Here is a 23,005-nt window from a genome sequence, read left to right as displayed (position 1 = left end):
TTCCAGACTTTCACACCACTCACTGAATATCCATCCTGATCTGGCCCCATTTCTTGCTCTTACTGGCCTGTGTCTATTGTGGCTAACGATTAGAGGCATTTGCACAATGAGCTTCTGATGTCTCACACCAGAAGTAAGCAGGTTAATAACTAACATTTTTTTTAAAAAAACGTTAAACAGTAAAACTTTAATTGTAAACATAGTAAAGAAATTTGATGTGCAACTGTGTATTGATATTGGGCCTGGTTTTGCTTGTTCTAGCTTCTGTTAAACCACTGCTCATAATTATGCATGTCTCACCTTGCTAGTTCTTGAAACACCTGAACCCTTACTAACATCAAGTTGCAGCAGCTGTGAAAGATAGTAGGGTTTGCCCAGGTTATAAACTGATTTTAGTAGTAACCTATTTTATTCATAATCCCACAGATTAAATAGAATCCTGAATCTGTGCCAATCTTTAGTGTAATTCACTGCACTAGAGCGGTGGGATGCCAGTTCACACTTGGTTTCCTCATGCAGTGAATTCTCAATCTAAACAGGGCTGCTGACAGTTCATGCAGTGCTTTCTCACACAGGTACTAAAGAAAAATTCAGCTGAGCCAAATGGGCTGATTTTCCTAGAGCCCATAGATGTCGGTGCATCACACGGCCAGTGCACAAAAGTAGCGCTGCGCCTGATGTCAGTAGTGTGCTCCTGGATTTTGTCTCTGGCAAAAAAAAATCAAAATAAAGTGAAGCTGCCAAGTGTTAAAGGGTTTTGGGGGAAAGCCTGTGGAAGAAACAGTGAACCAGAGCCTGGGTGAATATTTTTCAAGCCATCAAATTGTAAGGAAATACGTTGGATTGCTTCGGTGAAATTTTGTGCCAGCAAGTCGTTTTACAAGTGGTGCTGTCAAATGGAAGAAGTGGGAAAGGCAGGGTCAAATTATACAGAATGCCAGTGAAGAGGGTAGGTCGCAGAAAGGGCACGGTGCTTTGAATGACAAGGCAATTGAGCGGCTGTTGCAGGAAGTGAAAGAAATGAGGGAAGCACTGTTTCCCCATCATGGAGGGATGATCTTGAAAGTAGTGGATACATGATGTAGGATGTGTTAAGAGGCGGCTGTGGCCTTTAATAGCAGCAGCACCATGCCAAGAAAAAAGTTGACTTACCTCAACTGGTTGGGAGAAACTGAGTGTGAAACTTAACACAGATGAAAAATTGTTTGTTTGCCTTGTGGCTACATCTTGGTATTCATTGCACGGTGATAAACATTTTGTTAGCCTGGTACGATCGCATGTCCTCCTAGGAAACTCACCCTAGTCACAAGTCACATATTCTCCACATAAGTCAATGCAAGGATGTAATTCATGAAAGAGCAGCATTTAAAGTGTACATATTAATAAATAAAGCCTTACCAGAAAGCTCCTGAAATTCCAACTTCTGACTGAAGATGAGATAGTTGCTGGCAATGAAATGCAGTAACCAGGTAGACAATCGAGCAGCATTGTGGAACTGAAAATAAAAGTATTCCAGATTAAAATGCACACACCACCAATAGTCTCTATTACCCTCCTGAAATGGACACAGCAAGGGAGTTAGTGTGAAATTTGGCAGCAATCAGTCCGGACTGATCTTCATCTATTCTGTGCTCTACAAGTTTGCAATTGGCATAGAAACACCTGGCAGAAACTCCCATCTGAAACAGGCAGGTGTTCCATTAAAATATGGAAATGGGGTCAGGGCCCTCCTGTATACAATTTCCTAATCTGCAGATGCCATTGCAAAGCACATCCAGGAAATCAGGGGGTAGATTTTAACTTGCTATCCAGGAGTAAAAAGACACTGGATTGGCTCATTATAGAAACCACCTGATTTTCCTGAAATCAATGAAAATTGGGTGCTTTCTATTTTCTGCTTTTTTGGCCATATTGTTGCATTGTGAACTACAGGGTAAATCGATTGGTCCTATGCTCCGAAGGGATCCCAGGTCAAAGATAGGGGTACAACACTGTAGCACTAATTTGTTGACCTGCTCTCCCTTAGCTTCCTGCTGGGAGCAAGGAATTTACCCTTCTATTATGTGGCTGTGTGTATAATTTTCAAATTTGGGTTAACATACTCTAAGCTCGTCTTCTCTGAAACCATCCTTTCTATGTTCCAGTCTCAATAATATTGCTCATAAAGACACAAACAATTTAATACAGGACTACCATTAACATTTTGCTCTATGGGTCAAAATAGACTATTATTGTGTCTCATATGTATTTAGCCTGCATATAAAATTATTAAATGTCTCAAACAAACCCGAATGACCTGAAAAATACATGCACAAGTGCAAATAAAATTCATAGCTGTACCTCACATATATTCACTTTTATTCTAACTCTTGACCCAGTAAATCATGTGTCCTTTACTGCTGCACACTACATAAATGCATGCAATTTAATAATGTCTTAATCTTTCTGCTTTCATTCCATAACTTTGATTATGTCATGTGTCTTTTAAGGTATTTTCAAAGTTAAAATTTAAGCCTCTATCTCAGCCTGGTTCTGGTGATCTACTTTGCCTTTTAATGAGCATTACAATTAAAATGGTTTATACCAACTACCACAAATCTCTTTTTCTCCTTTTGCACCTTCCTAATATTCCTATTCTTCTGCATCAAGGACAACAAATAGATTGAATTCACTTCTTCAATATTTATGAAAATTGGGAAAAATTTTAAAAATCAGTAAAAATTGCAAATTAAGAACTTTATGTACACTACAGTGATCAAACTGCTGGCTAAGGACATAATGTACTCAAGGAAACTTCGAAAACAAAGGAGAAGTACACACTAGAGAAGATTTTCAATTTGCTGCCCCAACGTAAAACTGATGTTGTGGATCGTCCAATTTTCATTTCAGGCTGTACCTATAACGGCTAATCGATCCACAACGCCACTTTTACACCCATCTGGCAAGTTGAAAACCTACCCCAGTAAATTTTAAAGATAGGCACCATTTACTATATTTTTGACTTGGGACTAAAGTGCCCTAAAGGAGACATTAGCCTTGTATTATACTGTGGTAGGAGACACTGATCTTGGTTCTATTCACTACTAAAATTATTGGTATAAGCTTCCTGTCTGAAAGTAACTAAGTGGTGAAAATTCTCTGCTATGTTACTGCTTTGCTTTCCAGCCAGCCACATTTATAATTCAGCCCCAGGCTATCACAACAATGATCAATACATGGAAACAGCATGTAAGTGCCTCATGCAGGTTCTGAAGATGCAGACTTGCGGTATGGATTTTTTTCTATCAATACTTTGCCATTATTCTTGGTTGCTGCTGCCATTTAAATTGCACCATATAAAGTGATGAGGATGGGTAGTTCTTTGGAAGGGTTTTGATCATATGCCATGATTTAAATGAGGAAGAGGTGTTCATGTGGGGTCAACAAATGCAGGTGCATTGACACCAGAGATGTTTTCAATGTGCCCGTCGTCACCTTGGGATCTGCAGTTGTAGACTCCTCCACATGTACCTGGGATGCCAGTCCAATAGGGATCCTGGAGCCATCACTCCTAGTTGAAGAGAGTCAACAAAGTAGGCTACAGCTCACAGCATGCATTTCAGCCACCAACTCCCAGTAATTAGTTTAAATGATTCACAGCAAGACAGGCAATTCATAGGGCATGCTAAGACTGGCTGGAAGAGAAATTCCACTTCCGCCCAAAGTAGCACAAAGTTGATGGTGTGGCCGCAATGCCTGATAATTCATGCCGACGTCGGGCCAAAACCAAATTTGTATTCAGGCCTCATTACCATGCCTCTAGCGAGCTGCGGGCAGCAAACGGCCATCCCGCTGCTGCTCCCCAGCTCCAGGTAGCACAATACCAGGCAGCACAGAGCCGACCCGGCTGGCAGGTAGGCAGGCCAGGGGAGGGGAACCAATCTCAGTGGATGTATGCCCGGGGTAGCAGCGATCCACATTATTCTTGTGGAGCCTGGAAGCGTATTCCTGCTCCTCCTGCTCCACAAAGATAATTTTTCACTTAACAGTGCTTGATGAACACACATTTGTCCTAAATTTCTTACTATGGAGGGATGTAAGTTTGTCACACAGTTTTGGAAGAGGTACGGACGCAACTTTCAACTTCAGTGGGGGCACAAAACTGGTGGTATTGGATCAGCTGCCCGTTATACATCCCACCCAAATTTTCCTTTACATTGAAGTTGATGTTTGATCTCATCTTTCCAGAATACGAACCCTACAATCTTCCCATTACAGTACCTAGCTCTTTCTTAAATGCACTTTATGTCAGAGAACATCTGATGAATGGTCTCACCTGAAACATTAATGTATCTTTCTCTCTCAGATGCTAAATGATCACTCCAGCAGCTCCTGTTTTTATTTCACATTTCCAGCATTTGTAGCTTCACTTTTTATTGCTGGTATCAAGCTACGAGTGTAGAATGTCCCAGTGCAAACCATGTTACATGTTATGTAAATATAAGGAGTCGCACAACACCAGGTTATAGTCCAACAGCTTTATTTGAAATCACAAGCTTTCGGAGCTTTTCTCCTTCGTCAGGTGAAGTGACTTCACCCGACGAAGGAGCAAAGCTCCGAAAGCTTGTGATTTCAAATAAAGCTGTTGGACTATAACCTGGTGTTGTGCGACTCCTTACATTTGTCCACCCCAGTCCATCACCGGCATCTCCGCATCATACATATTATGTAACAACACAGCAATAAGGGACAGCCATAGCATTAGGGGCTTGGATGGAGAGAAATTTGTTGAGTGTATTCAGGAGGAATTTCTCATTCAGTATGTGGATGGCCCGACTAGAGAGGGGGCAAAACTTGACCTCCTCTTGGGAAATAAGGAAGGGCAGGTGACAGAAGTGTTAGTGAGGGATCACTTTGGGACAAGTGATCATAATTCCATTAGTTTTAAGATAGCTATGGAGAAGGATAGGTCTGGCCCAAAAGTTAAAATTCTAAATTGGGGAAAGGCCAATTTTGATGGTATTAGACAGGAACTTTCAGAAGTTGATTGGGAGAGTCTGTTGGCAGGCAAAGGGACGTCTGGTCAGTGGGAGGCTTTCAAAAGTGTGTTAACCAGGGTTCAGGGTAAGCACATTCCTTATAAAGTGAAGGGCAAGGCTGGTAGAAGTAGGGAACCTTGGATGACTCGGGAGATTGAGGCCCTAGTCAAAAAGAAGAAGGAGGCATATGACATGCATAGGCAGCTGGGATCAAGTGGATCCCTTGAAGAGTATAGAGATTGCCGGAGTAGAGTTAAGAGAGAAATCAGGAGGGCAAAAAGGGGATATGAGATTGCTTTGGCAGATCAGGCAAAGGTGAATCCAAAGAGCTTCTACAAATACATAAAGGGCAAAAGGGTAACTAGGGAGAGAGTAGGGCCTCTTAAGGATCAACAAGGTCATCTATGTGCGGAACCACAAGAAATGGGTGAGATCCTGAATGAATATTTCACATCGGTATTTACGGTTGAGAAAGGCATGGATGTTAGGGAACTTGGGGAAATAAATAGTGATGTCTTGAGGAGTGTACATATTACAGAGAGGGAGGTGCTGGAAGTCTTAACGCGCATCAAGGTAGATAAATCTCCGGGACCTGATGAAATGTATCCCAGGACGTTATGGTAGGTTAGGGAGGAAATTGCGGGTCCCCTAGCAGAGATATTTGAATCATCCACCGCTACAGGTGAGGTGCCTGAAGATTGGAGGGTAGCAAATGTTGTGCCTTTGTTTAAGAAGGGCGGCAGGGAAAAGCCTGGGAACTACAGACCAGTGAGCCTGTCATCTGTAGTGGGTAAGTTGTTAGAGGGTATTCTGAGGGACAGGATCTACAGGCATTTGGAGAGGCAGGGACTAATTAGGAACAGTCAGCATGGTTTTGTGAGAGGAAAATCATGTCTCACGAATTTGATTGAGTTTTTTGAAGGGGTAACCAAGAAGATAGATGAGGGCTGTGCAGTAGACGTGGTCTACATGGACTTCAGCAAAGCATTTGACAAGGTACCGCATGGTAGGTTGTTACATAAGGTTAAATCTCATGGGATCCAAGGTGAGGTAGCCAATTGGATACAAAATTGGCTTGACGACAGAAGACAGAGGGTGGTTGTAGAGGGTTGTTTTTCAAACTGGATGCCTGTGTCCAGCGGTGTGCCTCAGGGATCGGTGCTGGGTCCGCTGTTATTTGTTATTTATATTAATGATTTGGATGAGAATTTAGGAGGCATGGTTAGTAAGTTTGCAGATGACACCAAGATTGGTGGCATTGTGGACAGTGAAGAAGGTTATCTAGGATTGCAACGGGATCTTGATCAATTGGGCCAGTGGGCCGATGAATGGCAGATGGAGTTTAATTTAGATAAATGTGAGGTGATGCATTTTGGTAGATCGAATTGGGCCAGGACCTACTCCGTTAATGGTAGGGCGTTGGGGAGAGTTATAGAACAAAGAGATCTAGGAGTACAGATTCATAGCTCCTTGAAAGTGGAGTCACAGGTGGATAGGGTGGTGAAGAAGGCATTCGGCATGCTTGGTTTCATTGGTCAGAACATTGAATGCAGGAGTTGGGATGTCTTGTTGAAGTTGTACAGGGTATTGGTGAGGCCACACTTGGAGTACTGTGTACAGTTCTGGTCACCCTATTATAGAAAGGATATTATTAAACTAGAAAGAGTGCAGAAAAGATTTACTAGGATGCTACCGGGACTTGATGGTTTGACTTACAGGGAGAGGTTAGACAGACTGGGACTTTTTTCCCTGGAGAGTAGGAGGTTAAGGGGTGATCTTATAGAAGTCTATAAAATAATGAGGGGCATAGATAAGGTAGATAGTCAAAATCTTTTCCCAAAGGTAGGGGAGTCTATAACGAGGGGGCATAGATTTAAGGTGAGAGGGGAGAGATACAAAAGGGTCCAGAGGGGCAATTTTTTCACTCAAAGGGTGGTGAGTGTCTGGAACGAGCTGCCAGAGGCAGTAGTAGAGGCGGGTACAATTTTGTCTTTTAAAAAGCATTTGGACATTTACATGGGTAAGATGGGTATAGAGGGATATGGGCCAAGTGCAGGCAATTGGGACTAGCTTAGTGGTATAAACTGGGCGACATGGACATGTTGGGCCGAAGGGCCTGTTTCCATGTTGTAACTTCTATGATTCTATGATAATAGTTGACATATTCCTCTGCTTTGTCCTCAGGCTGCCTCCAATTTTTAAGGATTTTTATGAATGTGTTCCTAATGTGGAGCATCCCCCACCGGGATCATATATAGTGAATTCTGGTGTGTTCCTCTCCTGTTTTCCATCTATTGTGGGAGGCACATGACAAAATTCCTAATATGCATTCCTGAAGGCAAAGCTCTGTGCCAAGAGTGTAAATCTTTAAAATGACCCCTTCAGTCTTTCTCAGTATCTGCCAAATACTAAGGTCTTCAGCCAAATGTTCTGCTACTGTGATATCCATAAAATAGATAAAGCTCTGGCAGGTCTTGTCTGTATTAAATGGACTTTACAAGTAGCAGTATAGTCCAAAGCTGTAACTTATCATGAATAATGATCATAAATCACTTGACCTTTACTCTCTCTTGCTGTTACTAAATCTCCTAACCTGTTACATTCTTATAATATGCTCCTACATATGTAGGATAACTAATATTTAGGTGTAAATCTGAGGTTTCGCTCTCATTGTTTATGAGATCATTTGAACTCTGATTAGATTATTGCTCTGTAACTCTTCTGTTATTCTATATTTCTATTTTGTGGCTTGTATAATGTGCAGTTGTGCTGAGTCATCCGTCAAAGCAGCAGCTTAAGTAATTCTGTTATGTGCTTTAGGTGGGGTGTTGGCAAGTATTTATTACTTTGGTTCTAAACTGTACGTGGTTTATTCCTGGGATCTCCTTAACAACAGCCAATCGGGAGACTTCCTGAGGAAATTCCCGCACAACAATCCAGCTGATTCTTCGGAGTGGGGATGCGAAGGGACAAGTGTTAAAGATGGGCACCAAAGATAGGAATGTTTTTTGATCCCCACTTTGGTTCCATATCCAGGTGGTCTGTCCCTGTACAGTCCTTTGGCTGGATCCTGTTCCTGCTTGATGGATTCTTATCAACTTATTGGACGAAATACTCAGTGTTTGTTCTTTTGTAATTTACCTGAATGATCGTACATAGCTGTATATGCACTTTCTTCTTTTTTTGATTGTTTGTATTAGTAACATTTTGAAAATAATGTTAAGAAAAGTGGAAGAATATGAGGGGTCATCTTATCAGCAGATATTTCGGTGACCTGGTGTCAAACGCCTACAGCCTGCATGCTGCTAGTCGCAAACTACTGCTACTACTCAATTTATTGATGTAAAGTGAATACAGTCTACTGCTCTGAGTTCAAAGCCACTGGGGGTGAAATTCGACTTGGAAGGGGCAAAGTGGGCGGTATCGCATCTGCTGCCCGTTATTGGTTCCATCCTATATTCGGTTCCATCCGATATTCAGTTCCATCGACTTCAATGGAGCTAAATTTCGAGTGGGGCATGTAACGGGCGGCAGATGCAATACTGCCTGCTTTGCATCCCATCCAAGTCGAATTTCTGCCTCACTATTTCAAATTCTGTCAACACAAAATTCCCAACTTTCTGTGCTCTTTGTTGTTTAAATCAAATTATTGGATAATTCACAATCTTTAGCATGAAAGTAACTTTGAATTATCAAGAATAGATTGTACTACAGATGCCGGTCTTTTATGCCATCATTAGCCTCATTACAAATAGTTGGTACAATTGATAGATTCAGTTCAGTGCATGTTTTTTAACTGCTTTACTTATCATTCAACCAAAAGAACAAATTGTGTGTTCTGTCTGGATTCACCTGCAAAATTTATATGCTGTTAGGTTTCTAGGAGATCAAACCCTATTTTAAAGAGTTACTTCAGTATTTCTTTTTCAAAGATATAATGCTACTGTAAGTGGCTGAGACACATTTCAGTTACCTGAACATACAGGCTTACCTTGGCCTTGTTAAACAAGTTGACAATGCTGAGGTTGGTTGATACCAGTTCTCTACTGGGCATGCTCTGTAACTGCGTGACAATGTATGATTCGCATATCTGCTGTAGTCTGTGTACTTGATACATTTCTGCACAAATTAACAGAGCCATGGCTTGCAGAATGCTGGCTAGAGAAACAAAAGTTAGAGAAATAAACCACATTTTGCTAAAAATGTCAATAATCATGGTACAAAAGTTTGACAGCTTTGTAAGATATCCTTCATTGCCTTGACACTTTTGTCAGCTAGTTCTGACCTTGATCATGTCGAGGGTTTAAACTACCAAGTACAAATGAGTCACAGAGTTGAAAATGCAAAACAGCTATTTTTACTATTTGCCTCTAACTCCTAAGTTCAGTTGTCATTAAGGAACTACTACAATAAGGGGTGATTTCCTTTGTGCATTAATTGTAACCAAATCGCAAACCTGTTTGTAAAGAACAGGGTTCATAATTTTGTTACACATTGCTCAAAAAAGAAATCCTTGCCTATGATGTCGATACACCTTTGGTGAAAGGTGAAAGCCACCTCACAAAGGTGTGCAGATTTAAAGCAAATTAACGCAAGTATGTTTATTTTCTCGCACACTTTTGGTATAAAGATAAAGGTCTGTTTTTAACCACTGAATAGATTATGGCCCTGAAAATGCACAGGCTTGCAATCCTGGCAATTATGCTAGGATTGCATGAGCTGTGAATCTCCATCACTGACCCCGGGTCACTTTCTGAGATTAGGAGACTTTGAGGTCAAGGAGAAAGAAGTTCCCTCATTTACGCATCAGTGGCAGGCAGCTGCACCTTTATGGACACATGTAGGGTACCCGCCTTGCCCCAGAGAACGCATACTGAAGTGATCGGTGCCAGCTCCAGGATCCCAGCCTCGACCCCAGGTGAGGCCCACATGCACCCATTGGTGGCCTGGTGCACCCTGTCCCACCAGGCGTACTGCCACCATTGCTATGCTGGGTCTCTCTTAAGGGCCAGAGATGTGGAAACTCCCAACATTGGGTCATCAGCTATGCTTGAAGAGGGTATCCCTGGTCTCCAAGCAACCACCCGGAAGAGTTGCTCTGGCTGAATAATGCAAGTATCATTGATTGCCATAGAACAAAATAGTTGCAGCACTTCCAGTGTAGCATGCATTCACACACAAGCTGCAAATTTAGGGAATGAAAACCCTTCCCTTGTAATTGAGGTGGTGGTGACATTGTAAGGAAAGAGATCATCGGACTGTCCTTACCTCTACTAATATTATACTACTATTGATTTTATCTTTATATTGTAGTAATGTTAAACTTTAGCCTTTGCCTGTTAAGTGGGGAACTTTAAGTCAATTTAAAGTACCACTGGGCTATTAAGCCAGGGTTGACCCTATTTAAGAACATAAGAAATAAGAGCAGGAGTAGACCATATGGCCCCTCGAGCCTGCTCTGCCATTCAATCATGGCTGATCTTCGACCTTAACTCCACTTTCCCGCCCAATCCCCATATCCCTCGATTCCCCTAGATTCCAATAGTCAGTTTCAGGATAAAATAATGAGAGGCTTAATTAAAGTCTGCCATTGAATCATTTGATAACAGTGTAGAAAAACAGTTAGTTCTGCAAAGGAAAACCTCTGGGTGTACATCATCCTTTTTAATTGGGGTTTCTGTAGAAGCAGGAGATTGACTGGTACTGAATCAAATGCAGATTTATAATTAAAAGTTTCACTTGGTAAAATAGCAATTATATGCAACAAGAATGAAACTATCGATAACATAAAGTAAGGGAGTTGTACTGCTCTACGGAGAAAAAGAGCTAGTTAAGTAAGAAAAACTAAAGTTATTGATAAGGGATGAGTCAATTACACTCTCCTTGTATGGAATTGTATTTTAACTTTTATATAATTATGCAATGCAGAATTGTGTGGATTGTCACAGAGAGGGAGTAAGAGAAATTTATAAAACTGGCTGTTTGTAATGAGTAATTGGATTCATAAAGACCTAAGATATTGAGCTCAGAACTGAATTCCCAACCAACCATCATTAGGCCTGGTTGTTAAGTATTACCTTTTAAGTGTATGCTTATTTACTATTGCATGTGCTGTATACTTAATAAATCTGTGATGCATGATTTCCAATGTTTAGAACCTTATTGATTTATGGAGTAAATTCTAAATAAGAACCTGTACTCTAACAACACAGAGCCTTTAACACCATATGGATCCCATCAATGGCACCCTGGACTGGGGAGAAACTTGCCACTTGATTAAAAATTGAGTGCTCGCTCTCTCTGCTTTAGTAGGTCTGCAGGAAGGATATAAAATGAGATGCCCACCAAACAGGGATCTGTCACCTATTTAATGCAATGGTGTACTGAAGATTGACTAATGTGACTTAGGTGACCTGAGGCTGCCTGGAATGAATTGCTAACATAAAAAAATCAGAGCTATAGTCATCTGAACTGCTAACTGAGGAGGTCCGGTGAAAAGAAGCTGAAAGTCTGTAGCAACAGCTGCCATAATTCATGCAATGCATTCAATAGGAAGCACAAACCCCCTCACCCACTGCCTGTGTGAGAAATCAAGTATGACCTCTTTGGTCTGTAGGCCCTTGGACAAGGGTTTTGATGGCATCCATGATGCCAGACATTCCTGGTTTCCATCCTCTCCTCCATATCCTTGTTTTCCTCTTCCTCAATACCGAGGAACAAAGGAATTCCAAGCGGGAATTATATAACTTCCCAAAGATTTATAGAAATGTTTAATTACTGGAATCTTGCAAGTAACTTTAATATCAAAGATATTAACAGGCTCAGTTATTCCCAGTCCAATACAGCCTTTTAAAAACCTACAAGTTTGCAGCAAAGTTTGAGCAATGGTCTCTACTGTGTTTTCTACATCTGGGACATAATACTAGTCCTGACATTGCCACCTTTATGGTGTGACAATGTTTTATGGGGGCAGGAAAGGGATGGTAACAGAGGAAAATACCAGGGAGAATGAGGCCATGCCCAACTGCTCATCCTTCTCAACCTGTCTGCAGCCTTTGACATGATTGACCACAGCATCCTCCTCCAGCGCCTCTCCTCTGTCGTCCAGCTGGGTGGGACTGTGCTTGCCTGGTTCCATTCTTACCAATCCAATTGTAGCCAGAGAATCACCTGCAATGGCTTCTCTTCCTGCTCCCGCACCGTTGCCTCTGGAGTTCCCCCTAGGATCTACCCTTGGCCCCCTCTTAGTTCTCATCGACATGCTGCCCCTTGGTGACATCATCCTAAAACACGACATCAGGTTCCACATATATACTGATGACACCCAGCTCTACCTCACCACCACCTCCCTCAACCCCTCCACTGTCCCTGATTTGTCACACTGCTTCTCTGACATCTGGTACTGGATGAGAAAAAATTTCCTCCAACTAAACATCGGGAAGACCTAAGCCATTGTCTTCAGTCCCCGCCACAAACTCCGTTCCCTAGCAACCGACTCCATCCCTCTCCCTAGCCACTGTCTGGGGCTGAACCAGACCACTCTCAATTTCGGCGTCCTATTGGATCCTGAGATGAGCTTCCGACTGCATATTCGCTCCATCACCAAGACTGCCTAATTCCATCACTGCCCCTACCTCAGCTCATCTGCTGCTGAAACCCTCATCCATGCCTTTGTTACCTCTAGACTTGACTATTCCAATGCCAGCCTCCCATCTTCTACCCTCCATAAACTTGAGCTCATCCAAAACTCTGCTGCGCATATCCTAACTCATACCAAGTCCCGTTCACCCATCACCCCTGTGCTTGCCGACCTACATTGGTTCCCGGTCCGGGAATGCCTCGATTTTAAAATTCTCATCCCTGTTTTCAAAGCCCTCCATGGACTTGTCCCTCCCTATCTCTGTAACAGATAGAGTATAATGTGGGAAAATGTGAAGTCATCCACTTTGGTAGGAAGAATAAAAAAGCAAAATATATAAATGGAGAAAGACTACAGAATGCTGCAGTACAGAGGGATTTGGGTGTCTTTGTACATGAAACACAAAAAATTAGCATACAGGTGCAGCAGGTAATTGGGAAGGCAAATGGAATATTGACCTTTATTTCAAGGGGGATGGAGTATAAAAGCAGGGAAGTCTTGCTACAACTATACAGGGTGCTGGTGAGACCACACCTAGAGTACTGCGTACAGTTTTGGTCCCCTTATTTAAGGAAGGATATGCTTGCATTGGAGGTGGTTCAGAAAAGGTTCACTAGGTTCATTTGGGGTAAGGAAGGGTTTTCTTATGAGGAAAGATTGAGCAGGTTGGGCCTATACTCACTGGAGTTTAGAAGAATGAGAAGAGATTTTATTGAAACATATAAGATTCTGAGGGGGCTTGACAGGGTAAATGCTGAGAGGATGTTTACCCCATAGGGGAATCTAGAACTAAGGGGCACAGTCTCAGAATAAGGGGTCGCCCATTTAAGACGGAGATGAGGAGAAATTTCTTCTCTCGGGGTTGTGAACCTTTGGAATTCTTTGCCCCAAAGAGCGGTGGAGACTAAGTTAGACAAATTTTTGATCAGTAAGGGAGTAAAAGGATATGGGGAACAGGCAGGAAAGTGAAGTTGAGGCCAGAATCAGATCAGCCATGATCTCACTTAATGGCGGAGCAGGCTCGAAGGGCCAAATGGCCTACTCCTGCTCCTATTTCTAATGTAATCTCCTCCAGCCCTACAACCCTCCGAGGTCTCTGCACTCCTCCAATCCTTGCCTCTTGTGCATCCCCGATTTTAATGCACCACCATTGGCGGCCGTGCCTTCAGCCGTCTAGGCCCTAAGTTCTGGAATGTCCTCCCTAAACCTCTCCACCTCTCTCTCCTCCTTTAAGACGTTCCTTAAAACCTACCTCTTTGACCAAACTTTTGGTCACCTGTCCTAATATCTCCTTATGTGGCTCGGTGTCAAATTTATTTTGAAAATGGCTCCTGTGAAGTGTCTTGGGACGTTTTACTACGCTAAAGGTGCTATGTAAATGCGAGTTGTTGTTGTTGGTGCGATATGGTGGGGTAGAATGGGCTTGGAAGGCCTCCCACTCCAGTTTCCTTTGTTTACCACCCATGTACCGCCTGAAGTCAAGCAGTTTTGGGGATAAAATGCAGGCCTATGTGACACCAAGCTTGGATTTTGAGAGCCTGCTTAGAATCTGACTTGAAAATAAGGTGAAGGCTGAACAGCCAAATTGGGAATTATGTCAGCTCATCTAGGTCACATTGTAAAAAAAAAAAATCCATAATTACATTAATTATATTTAGAAACCCAGTCAATCTAATTTCTAAACTGCTGATCTACAGGCTGATATGAATACCTCTTTCTAAAAATGATTTTTTATAAATGAATGGTGAAGCTTGGATTATAGAATTGTTACTGTGTTATTTTTATGCCAAATTGCTCCCTCCATCTCTGCAGAATTGATTCCTTACCTGTACAGCAGGCATCAGTATACAGATACTCCAAGAAAGAGAGGAAGGTTTCCTTGGAAACACCATGAATAGGAACCTGACATGCTTTTGTTTCAGCATAGTTTCCGCTAAACATTGCAGCCATTACCTCACAACGAGCCACCAATACTGCTCTATGAGCACATACGGATGTACCTTAAGAGAGAGAGAGAGAATGTGAACTCATTCAGGATTGATGATGCAAATGAACCAAATCATTCTGTTGTTTTCATGGATAAAGACAATGAAACCGTATCATCAGAGCAACAAAAAGACCAAGGACATAATTTTCAAAAACATATCACCCTATGCAAGATTGTTTTTTGCATAACTTATTTGCAAGAAGTACCTTCTTACATGCTTTATATTTTACGCTGTTTTTCTACATAAAAAGGCACATCTCAGGAGTATGTAGTGTTCTTTCTCTGGATTTAAACTGCTCAAGACAGGTGAAGTTCCTGGGTACAAGTGCTTACAAATAAAAAGTGTGAGGTGTAACACTTTACAGCGAGGTGCAGTATATGTAGCATATTTTATGAAAACAAAACTCTGTCGGGGAAGTGCTGAACTGATGTGAGACAGCTCCCAAAAGGGGACAAAAGAATCTAGCAGGGAATCTACAGCAGGGGATAAAAATTATGTCAATAAGTAAACTAAAGGCTTCAATCCTTACATCTTTCAAATTTGAAAATTAATTTGCATTTTTGTACATTTGTAAACAATTGTAATGATGTATTTTGCTCAAATTTCCCTGAACATGTACAAAATTGTAAAATCACAAGTGTGGACTTGTGGATTGATGCAAAAAACCCTACTACATGTAACTGCAAACTGCCCCTACTTACTCCCACCATCACAAAACGATGAATAACTGACCACAAACATTACATGACCCGACCCCCCCACCCCCCCCACACACTAGCCACACTGGCATTATTCATTATAAAGTTCTCCAAGATAAAGGAGAAATAACCACTCTAAAGAACACTTCAGTGGAACAAATTTAGTGTTTCTGATGGTGACAAATTGTTTCTAGAAAGATGAGAAATTAAAAAAAACAAAAGACATTCACCATCCGCAACACAATAAACTAATTCTTATTTTTTCCCCACAGAAATGCTGTTCATGATTAAACCATTGGTGTTTGCATCTGTTTTACTTTATTCCCAGCTTGTTATTAGGAATGTGCCTGCTTAAGGTAGTCTAAAGAAATTTAGTTGAATTATTTGATGTTTCATTGGATAAGATTGCTGTGATTAGAAGAATTTCTCCACTACAATAAAGCACAATGTTAAGAGCATTCACAAGCCAAGAATAACAAGTTCAGTTCCACAGAGGCTGGCCATTTTACTTCTTCAGTGAACAATGAACTTTGTACCTTGTACTTTAAAGATGACATCAGCCAAATCAGGATTTTTGAGGAAAAGGCTTAAAGAACAGCAGCAACTTTGAGACTGCCCTCTACTTTTTGCTCTTTGATTGTTGACATCACTGGAACAAAATGTCTATAAGATATAAAAGGGAACATTGGATAACTAGATTTAACCATGTGTGCTTTCTCAAACAGCTCTTAACTTGGTCATTTTGATTTTCGAAAATCAGTATTTTTTTTCATTTTTAGGGATTCCAGCAAAATACCGCAAGCGTAGAACTGGGAATTACAGATAATTTCCATGAATGTGCTGCTGCAAAATGTTGATTAATTTTGCTTCCACTGATCTGTTTGGCTGCTTGTCCATTGAGGGTCCCAGACTGTGTTTGGTGAGGAAAGGTGACACATTCTTACTTTTTAAGAGACATTTCTAATATTTTTCCAAGAAATGTCTCTTTGGATGAGGTGAACTTTGTAACTGTTCATCCATTCCACCAATGCAGCGTTAATGAAAGAATGCTCCCCCATCCTTCTTGACAACCTTTAATCCACTAGAACGAACGCACAGAGGAAAATATCTGGGCCAATACTTCAATGGGTAGAAATTTTCTGTCAAATTCGAAGTTTGACAATCACTATAATTAGTGCAGTTATTTTTAAACCTATTGATGTATAATGACAAAGATGTATTTTTTTTAAATGGGCACATTAGATACACTTTTTGATGTTGGTTCAACATTGTCTGTGATTATGAGGCACTGTTTGTAAGTTCCCACATTGTAGAGATACAACAGTGCCTATCATCTTGTGAGAGTTTACAGAACTGAAAGTGAAAAACATTACTAGTACTTTTTGATGAACCTCCAGACTGGAACTCCCTTCCTAACAGCACTGTGGGAGAACCTTCACCACACGGACTGCAGCGGTTCAAGGCGGCGGCTCACCACCACCTTCTCAAGGGCAATTAGGGATGGGCAATAAATGCTGGCCTCGCCAGCGATGCCCACATCCCATGAACGAATTTAAAAAAGACTTTAAGGGGCAACCTTCATTTAAAAAAAAGAGTTTGGCATAATTTTTTTGTTTGGGGAGGGAGAAGAACCAAAAGAGCCAAGTGTAACTTTCACTGTAAATCACAGAGACTCATCACTGTGTAATTTGCTTCTGACATCATTGTGCACAGTAAGTCTCAGTGTGATTTACAATGTGTCGTTACATTATGTACTTGCAAACAAATGAGAAAACTTTGCCAAATACTTTCATTAAGCCAAGATTCCCTTAAATTGAAAACTTAAAACAGTCATAAATGAAAATGAATTTTCCAAAATTCTCTGGACTCGGCAAAGGTCCCAGCAGATTGGAAAACTGTTAATGTAACACCCTTATTTAAAAAGGGTAGTAGGCAGAAGGCTGGAAATTATAGACCAGTTAGCCTAACATCTGTGGTGGGTAAAATTTTGGAGTCTATTATTATAGAATCATAGAATCATAGAAGTTACAACATGGAAACAGGCCCTTCGGCCCAACATGTCCATGTCGCCCAGTTTATACCACTAAGCTAGTCCCAATTGCCTGCACTTGGCCCATATCCCTCGATACCCATCTTCCCCATGTAACTGTCCAAATGCTTTTTAAAAGACAAAATTGTACCCGCCTCTACTACTGCCTCTGGCAGCTCGTTCCAGACACTCACCACCCTTTGAGTGAAAAAATTGCCCCTCTGGATCCTTTTGTATCTCTCCCCTCTCACCTTAAATCTGTGCCCCCTCGTTATAGACTCCCCTACCTTTGGGAAAAGATTTTGACTATCGACCTTATCTATGCCCCTCATTATTTTATAGACTTCTATAAGATCACCCCTTAACCTCCTACTCTCCAGGGAATAAAGTCCCAGTCTGTCTAACCTCTCCCTGTAAGTCAAACCATCAAGTCCCGGTAGCATCCTAGTAAATCTTTTCTGCACTCTTTCTAGTTTAATAATATCCTTTCTATAATAGGGTGACCAGAACTGTACACAGTACTCCAAGTGTGGCCTCACCAATGCCCTGTACAACTTCAACAAGACATCCCAACTCCTGCATTCAATGTTCTGACCAATGAAACCAAGCATGCTGAATGCCTTCTTCACCACCCTATCCACCTGTGACTCCACTTTCAAGGAGCTATGAATCTGTACTCCTAGATCTCTTTGTTCTATAACTCTCCCCAACGCCCTACCATTAACGGAGTAGGTCCTGGCCCGATTCGATCTACCAAAATGCATCACCTCACATTTATCTAAATTAAACTCCATCTGCCATTCATCGGCCCACTGGCCCAATTTATCAAGATCCCGTTGCAATCCTAGATAACCTTCTTCACTGTCCACAATGCCACCAATCTTGGTGTCATCTGCAAACTTACTAACCATGCCTCCTAAATTCTCATCCAAATCATTAATATAAATAACAAATAACAGCGGACCCAGCACCGATCCCTGAGGCACACCGCTGGACACAGGCATCCAGTTTGAAAAACAACCCTCGACAACCACCCTCTGTCTTCTGTCGTCAAGCCAATTTTGTATCCAATTGGCTACCTCACCTTGGATCCCATGAGATTTAACCTTATGTAACAACCTACCATGCGGTACCTTGTCAAATGCTTTGCTGAAGTCCATGTAGACCACGTCTACTGCACAGCCCTCATCTATCTTCTTGGTTACCCCTTCAAAAAACTCAATCAAATTCGTGAGACATGATTTTCCTCTCACAAAACCATGCTGACTGTTCCTAATTAGTCCCTGCCTCTCCAAATGCCTGTAGATCCTGTCCCTCAGAATACCCTCTAACAACTTACCCACTACAGATGTCAGGCTCACTGGTCTGTAGTTCCCAGGCTTTTCCCTGCCGCCCTTCTTAAACAAAGGCACAACATTTGCTACCCTCCAATCTTCAGGCACCTCACCTGTAGCGGTGGATGATTCAAATATCTCTGCTAGGGGACCCGCAATTTCCTCCCTAACCTCCCATAACGTCCTGGGATACATTTCATCAGGTCCCGGAGATTTATCTACCTTGATGCGCGTTAAGACTTCCAGCACCTCCCTCTCTGTAATATGTACACTCCTCAAGACATCACTATTTATTTCCCCAAGTTCCCTAACATCCATGCCTTTCTCAACCGTAAATACCGATGTGAAATATTCATTCAGGATCTCACCCATCTCTTGTGGTTCCGCACATAGATGACCTTGTTGATCCTTAAGAGGCCCTACTCTCTCCCTAGTTACCCTTTTGCCCTTTATGTATTTGTAGAAGCTCTTTGGATTCACCTTTGCCTGATCTGCCAAAGCAATCTCATATCCCCTTTTTGCCCTCCTGATTTCTCTCTTAACTCTACTCCGGCAATCTCTATACTCTTCAAGGGATCCACTTGATCCCAGCTGCCTATGCATGTCATATGCCTCCTTCTTATTTTTGACTAGTGCCTCAATCTCCCGAGTCATCCAAGGTTCCCTACTTCTACCAGCCTTGCCCTTCACTTTATAAGGAATGTGCTTACACTGAACCCTGGTTAACACACTTTTGAAAGCGTCCCACTTACCAGACGTCCCTTTGCCTGCCAACAGACTCTCCCAATCAACTTCTGAAAGTTCCTGTCTAATACCATCAAAATTGGCCTTTCCCCAATTTAGAATTTTAACTTTTGGGCCAGACCTATCCTTCTCCATAGCTATCTTAAAACTAATGGAATTATGATCACTGGTCCCAAAGTGATCCCTCACTAACACTTCTGTCACCTGCCCTTCCTTATTTCCCAAGAGGAGGTCAAGTTTTGCCCCCTCTCTAGTCGGGCCATCCACATACTGAATGAGAAATTCCTCCTGAATACACTCAACAAATTTCTCTCCATCCAAGCCCCTAATGCTATGGCTGTCCCAGTCAATGTTGGGAAAGTTAAAGTCCCCTACTATTACCACCCTATTTTTCTTGCAGCTGTCTGTAATCTCCTTACATATTTGCTCCTCAATTTCCCGTTGACTATTTGGGGGTCTGTAGTACAATCCTATCAAAGTGATCTCTCCCTTCTTATTTTTCAGTTCTACCCATATGGACTCAGTGGGCGAACCCTCGGATATATCCCCTCTCACTACTGCTGTGATGTTCTCCCTAATCAAGAACGCAACTCCCCCTCCTCTCTTACCTCCTGCTCTATCTTTCCTATAGCATCTGTACCCTGGAACATTGAGCTGCCAGTCCTGCCCCTCCCTTAGCCATGTTTCAGTAATAGCTATAACATCCCAGTCCCATGTACCCATCCATGCCCTGAGTTCATCTGCCTTGCCCATCAGACTTCTTGCATTGAAATAAATGCAGTTTAATCTAGTCTTCCCTTGGTCTTTGCCCTGCTTTCTCAGACCATCTGTCCGGTCATGTTCTGTACACTCTCCCTTACTGCCTTTTGTTTCTGTCACCACTTTATTTCCCACTGACTTCCTGCATCGGTTCCCATCCCCCTGCCACATTAGTTTAAACCCTCCCCAACAGCACTAGCAAACACTCCCCCTAGGACATTGGTTCCAGTCCTGCCCAGATGCAGACCGTCCAATTTGTACTGGTCCCACCTCCCCCAGAACCGGTTCCAATGGCCCAGGAATTTGAATCCCTCCCTCTTGCACCATCTCTCAAGCCACGTATTCATCTTAGCTATCCTGTCATTCCTACTCTGACTAGCCCGTGGCACTGGTAGCAATCCTGAGATTACTACCTTTGAGGTCCTACTCTTTAGTTTAACTCCTAACTCCCTAAATTCAGCTTGTAGGACCTCATCCTGTTTTTTACCTATATCGTTGGTGCCTATATGCACCACGACAACTGGCTGTTCACCCTCCCCCTCCAGAATGTCCTGCAGCCGCTCCGAGACATCCTTGACCCTTGCACCAGGGAGGCAACATACCATCCTGGAGTCTCGGTTGCGTCCGCAGAAACGCCTGTCTATTCCCCTTACAATCGAGTCCCCTATCACTATAGCTCTGCCACTCTTTTTCCTGCCCTCCTGTGCAGCAGAGCCAGCCACGGTGCCATGAACCTGGCCACTGCCACCTTCCCCTGGTGAGCCATCTCCGCCAACAGTATCCAAAACGGTATACCTGTTTTGGAGGGAGATGACCGCAGGGGACCCCTGCACTGCCTTCCTACTCTTCCTCTGTCTGTTGGTCACCCATTCACGATCTCCCTCAGTAATTTTTATCTGCGGTGTGACCAACTCACTGAACGTGCTATCCACGACTTTCTCAGCATCGCGGATGCTCCAAAGTGAGTCCATCCGCAGCTCCAGAGCCGTCAAGCGGTCAAACAATAGCTGCAGCTGGACACACTTCCCGCAGGTGAAGGAATCAGGGATACAGGAAGGAGCCCTGAATTCCCACATCCCACAAGAGGAACATGACACGGCGCTGGGATCTCCTGCCATGACTTAACCCTTAAATTAGCTTAAGAACAACTACTAAGGAGACAGTAGCGGAACATTTGGATAAACATAATTTAATAGGACAAAGTCAGCATGGCTTTATGAAGGGGAAGTCATGTCTGACAAATTTGCTTGAGTTCTTTGAGGACATAACGTACAGGGTGGATAAAGGGGAACCAGTGGACGTAGTGTATTTAGACTTCCAGAAGGCATTCGACAAGGTGCCACATAAAAGATTATTGCTCAAGATAAAGAATCACTGGATTGGGGGTAATATTCTGGCATGGGTGGAGGATTGGTTATCTAACAGGAAGCAGAGAGTTGGGATAAATGGTTCATTCTTGGACTGGCAACCAGTAGCCAGTGGTGTTCTGCAGGGGTCGGTGCTGGCTCCCCAACTCTTTACAATCTATATTAACGATTTGGAGGAGGGGACCGAGTGTAACATATCAAAGTTTGCAGATGATACAAAGATGGGAGGGAAAGTAGAGTGAGGAGGACATAAAAAACCTACAAGGGGATATAGACAGGCTGGGTGAGTGGGCGGAGATTTGGCAGATGCAATACAATATTGGAAAATGTGATGTTATGCACTTTGGCAGGAAAAATCAGAGAGCAAGTTATTATCTTAATGGCGAAAAACTGGAAAGTACTGCAGTACAAAGGGATCTGGGGGTCCTAGTGCAAGAAAATCAAAAAGTTAGTATGCAGGTGCAGCAGGTGATCAAGAAGGCCAACGAAATGTTGGCTTTTATTGCTAGGGGGATAGAATATAAAAACAGGGAGATATTGGTGAGACCACACCTGGAATACTGCATACAGTTTTGGTGTCCATACTTAAGAAAAGACATACTTGCTCTCGAGGCAGTACAAAGAAGGTTCACTCGGCTAATCCCGGGGATGAGGGGGTGGACATATGAGGAGAGGATGAGTAGATTGGGACTCTACTCATTGGAGTTCAGAAGAACGAAAGGCGATCTTATTGAAACATATAAGATTGTGAAGGGGCTTGATCGGGTGGATGCGGTAAGGATGTTCCCAAGGATGGGTGAAACTAGAACGAGGGGGCATAATCTTAGAATAAGGGGCTGCTCTTTCAAAACTGAGATGAGGAGAAACTTCTTCACTCAGAGGGTAGTAGGTCTGTGGAATTTGCTGCCCCAGGAAGCTGTGGAAGCTACATCATTAAATAAATTTAAAACAGAAATAGACAGTTTCCTAGAAGTAAAGGGAATTAGGGGTTACGGGGAGTGGGCAGGAAATTGGACATGAATTTAGATTTGAGGTTAGGATCAGATCAGCCATGATCTTATTGAATGGCGAAGCAGGCTCGAGGGGCCGATTGGCCTACTCCTGCTCCTATTTCTTATGTTCTTATAAATTGCTTTAACATTGTGAGAAGGCAATCGCATATATTGCAAATTCACGAATAAAATTACGTCAGGAAATGCTTTTTTCATTTAACTGAAGAAATAATTTTAGACCTAAAATGATTTATGAATGTAAAATGGCAACCAATGTTTCAACAAAAAAATAAAAACATTGAAAAATGCTAGAGGAGATTTCCCAGGGACTGTACCCGGGCACACATTCCATTTGGGTTTTTGGTTACATTTTGTGTCTGTCTACTAGCTTTAAATGATTTGTGTGCTTGGATTCCCAAATCTCTTTGATCCTCTAC

The 23,005-nt window shown here is 42.3% G+C and overlaps 1 protein-coding gene across 2 annotated transcripts in view; it reads right to left on the bottom strand.

The window, feature by feature from the left end:
• rhobtb3 (Rho related BTB domain containing 3) overlaps positions 1 to 23,005 on the bottom strand; it is a 105,589-nt gene that overhangs the window by 2,837 nt on the left and 79,747 nt on the right. Inside the window, exons 8-12 of one of the 2 annotated variants that reach the window (XR_010962669.1) lie at positions 15,880 to 16,006; positions 14,484 to 14,657; positions 9,010 to 9,176; positions 1,399 to 1,495; positions 1,153 to 1,299 (exon numbers count right to left, since the gene is read on the bottom strand). Coding sequence is in view for 1 of the 2 variants with exons in the window: in XM_067982862.1 (XP_067838963.1) it covers positions 1,399 to 1,495; positions 9,010 to 9,176; positions 14,484 to 14,657; positions 15,880 to 16,006 (565 nt within the window). In the remaining variant the exon portion in view is untranslated. The remainder of the gene's footprint in view (positions 1 to 1,152; positions 1,300 to 1,398; positions 1,496 to 9,009; positions 9,177 to 14,483; positions 14,658 to 15,879; positions 16,007 to 23,005) is intronic. The other variant, XM_067982862.1, reaches the window with a different exon arrangement.

Source organism: Heptranchias perlo, chromosome 4, assembly GCF_035084215.1.
Source record: "Heptranchias perlo isolate sHepPer1 chromosome 4, sHepPer1.hap1, whole genome shotgun sequence".
Classification (NCBI taxonomy): domain Eukaryota; kingdom Metazoa; phylum Chordata; class Chondrichthyes; order Hexanchiformes; family Hexanchidae; genus Heptranchias; species Heptranchias perlo.
Note: the sequence above shows the minus strand (reverse complement) of the source record. Positions and strands in the feature narration are given on the sequence as shown.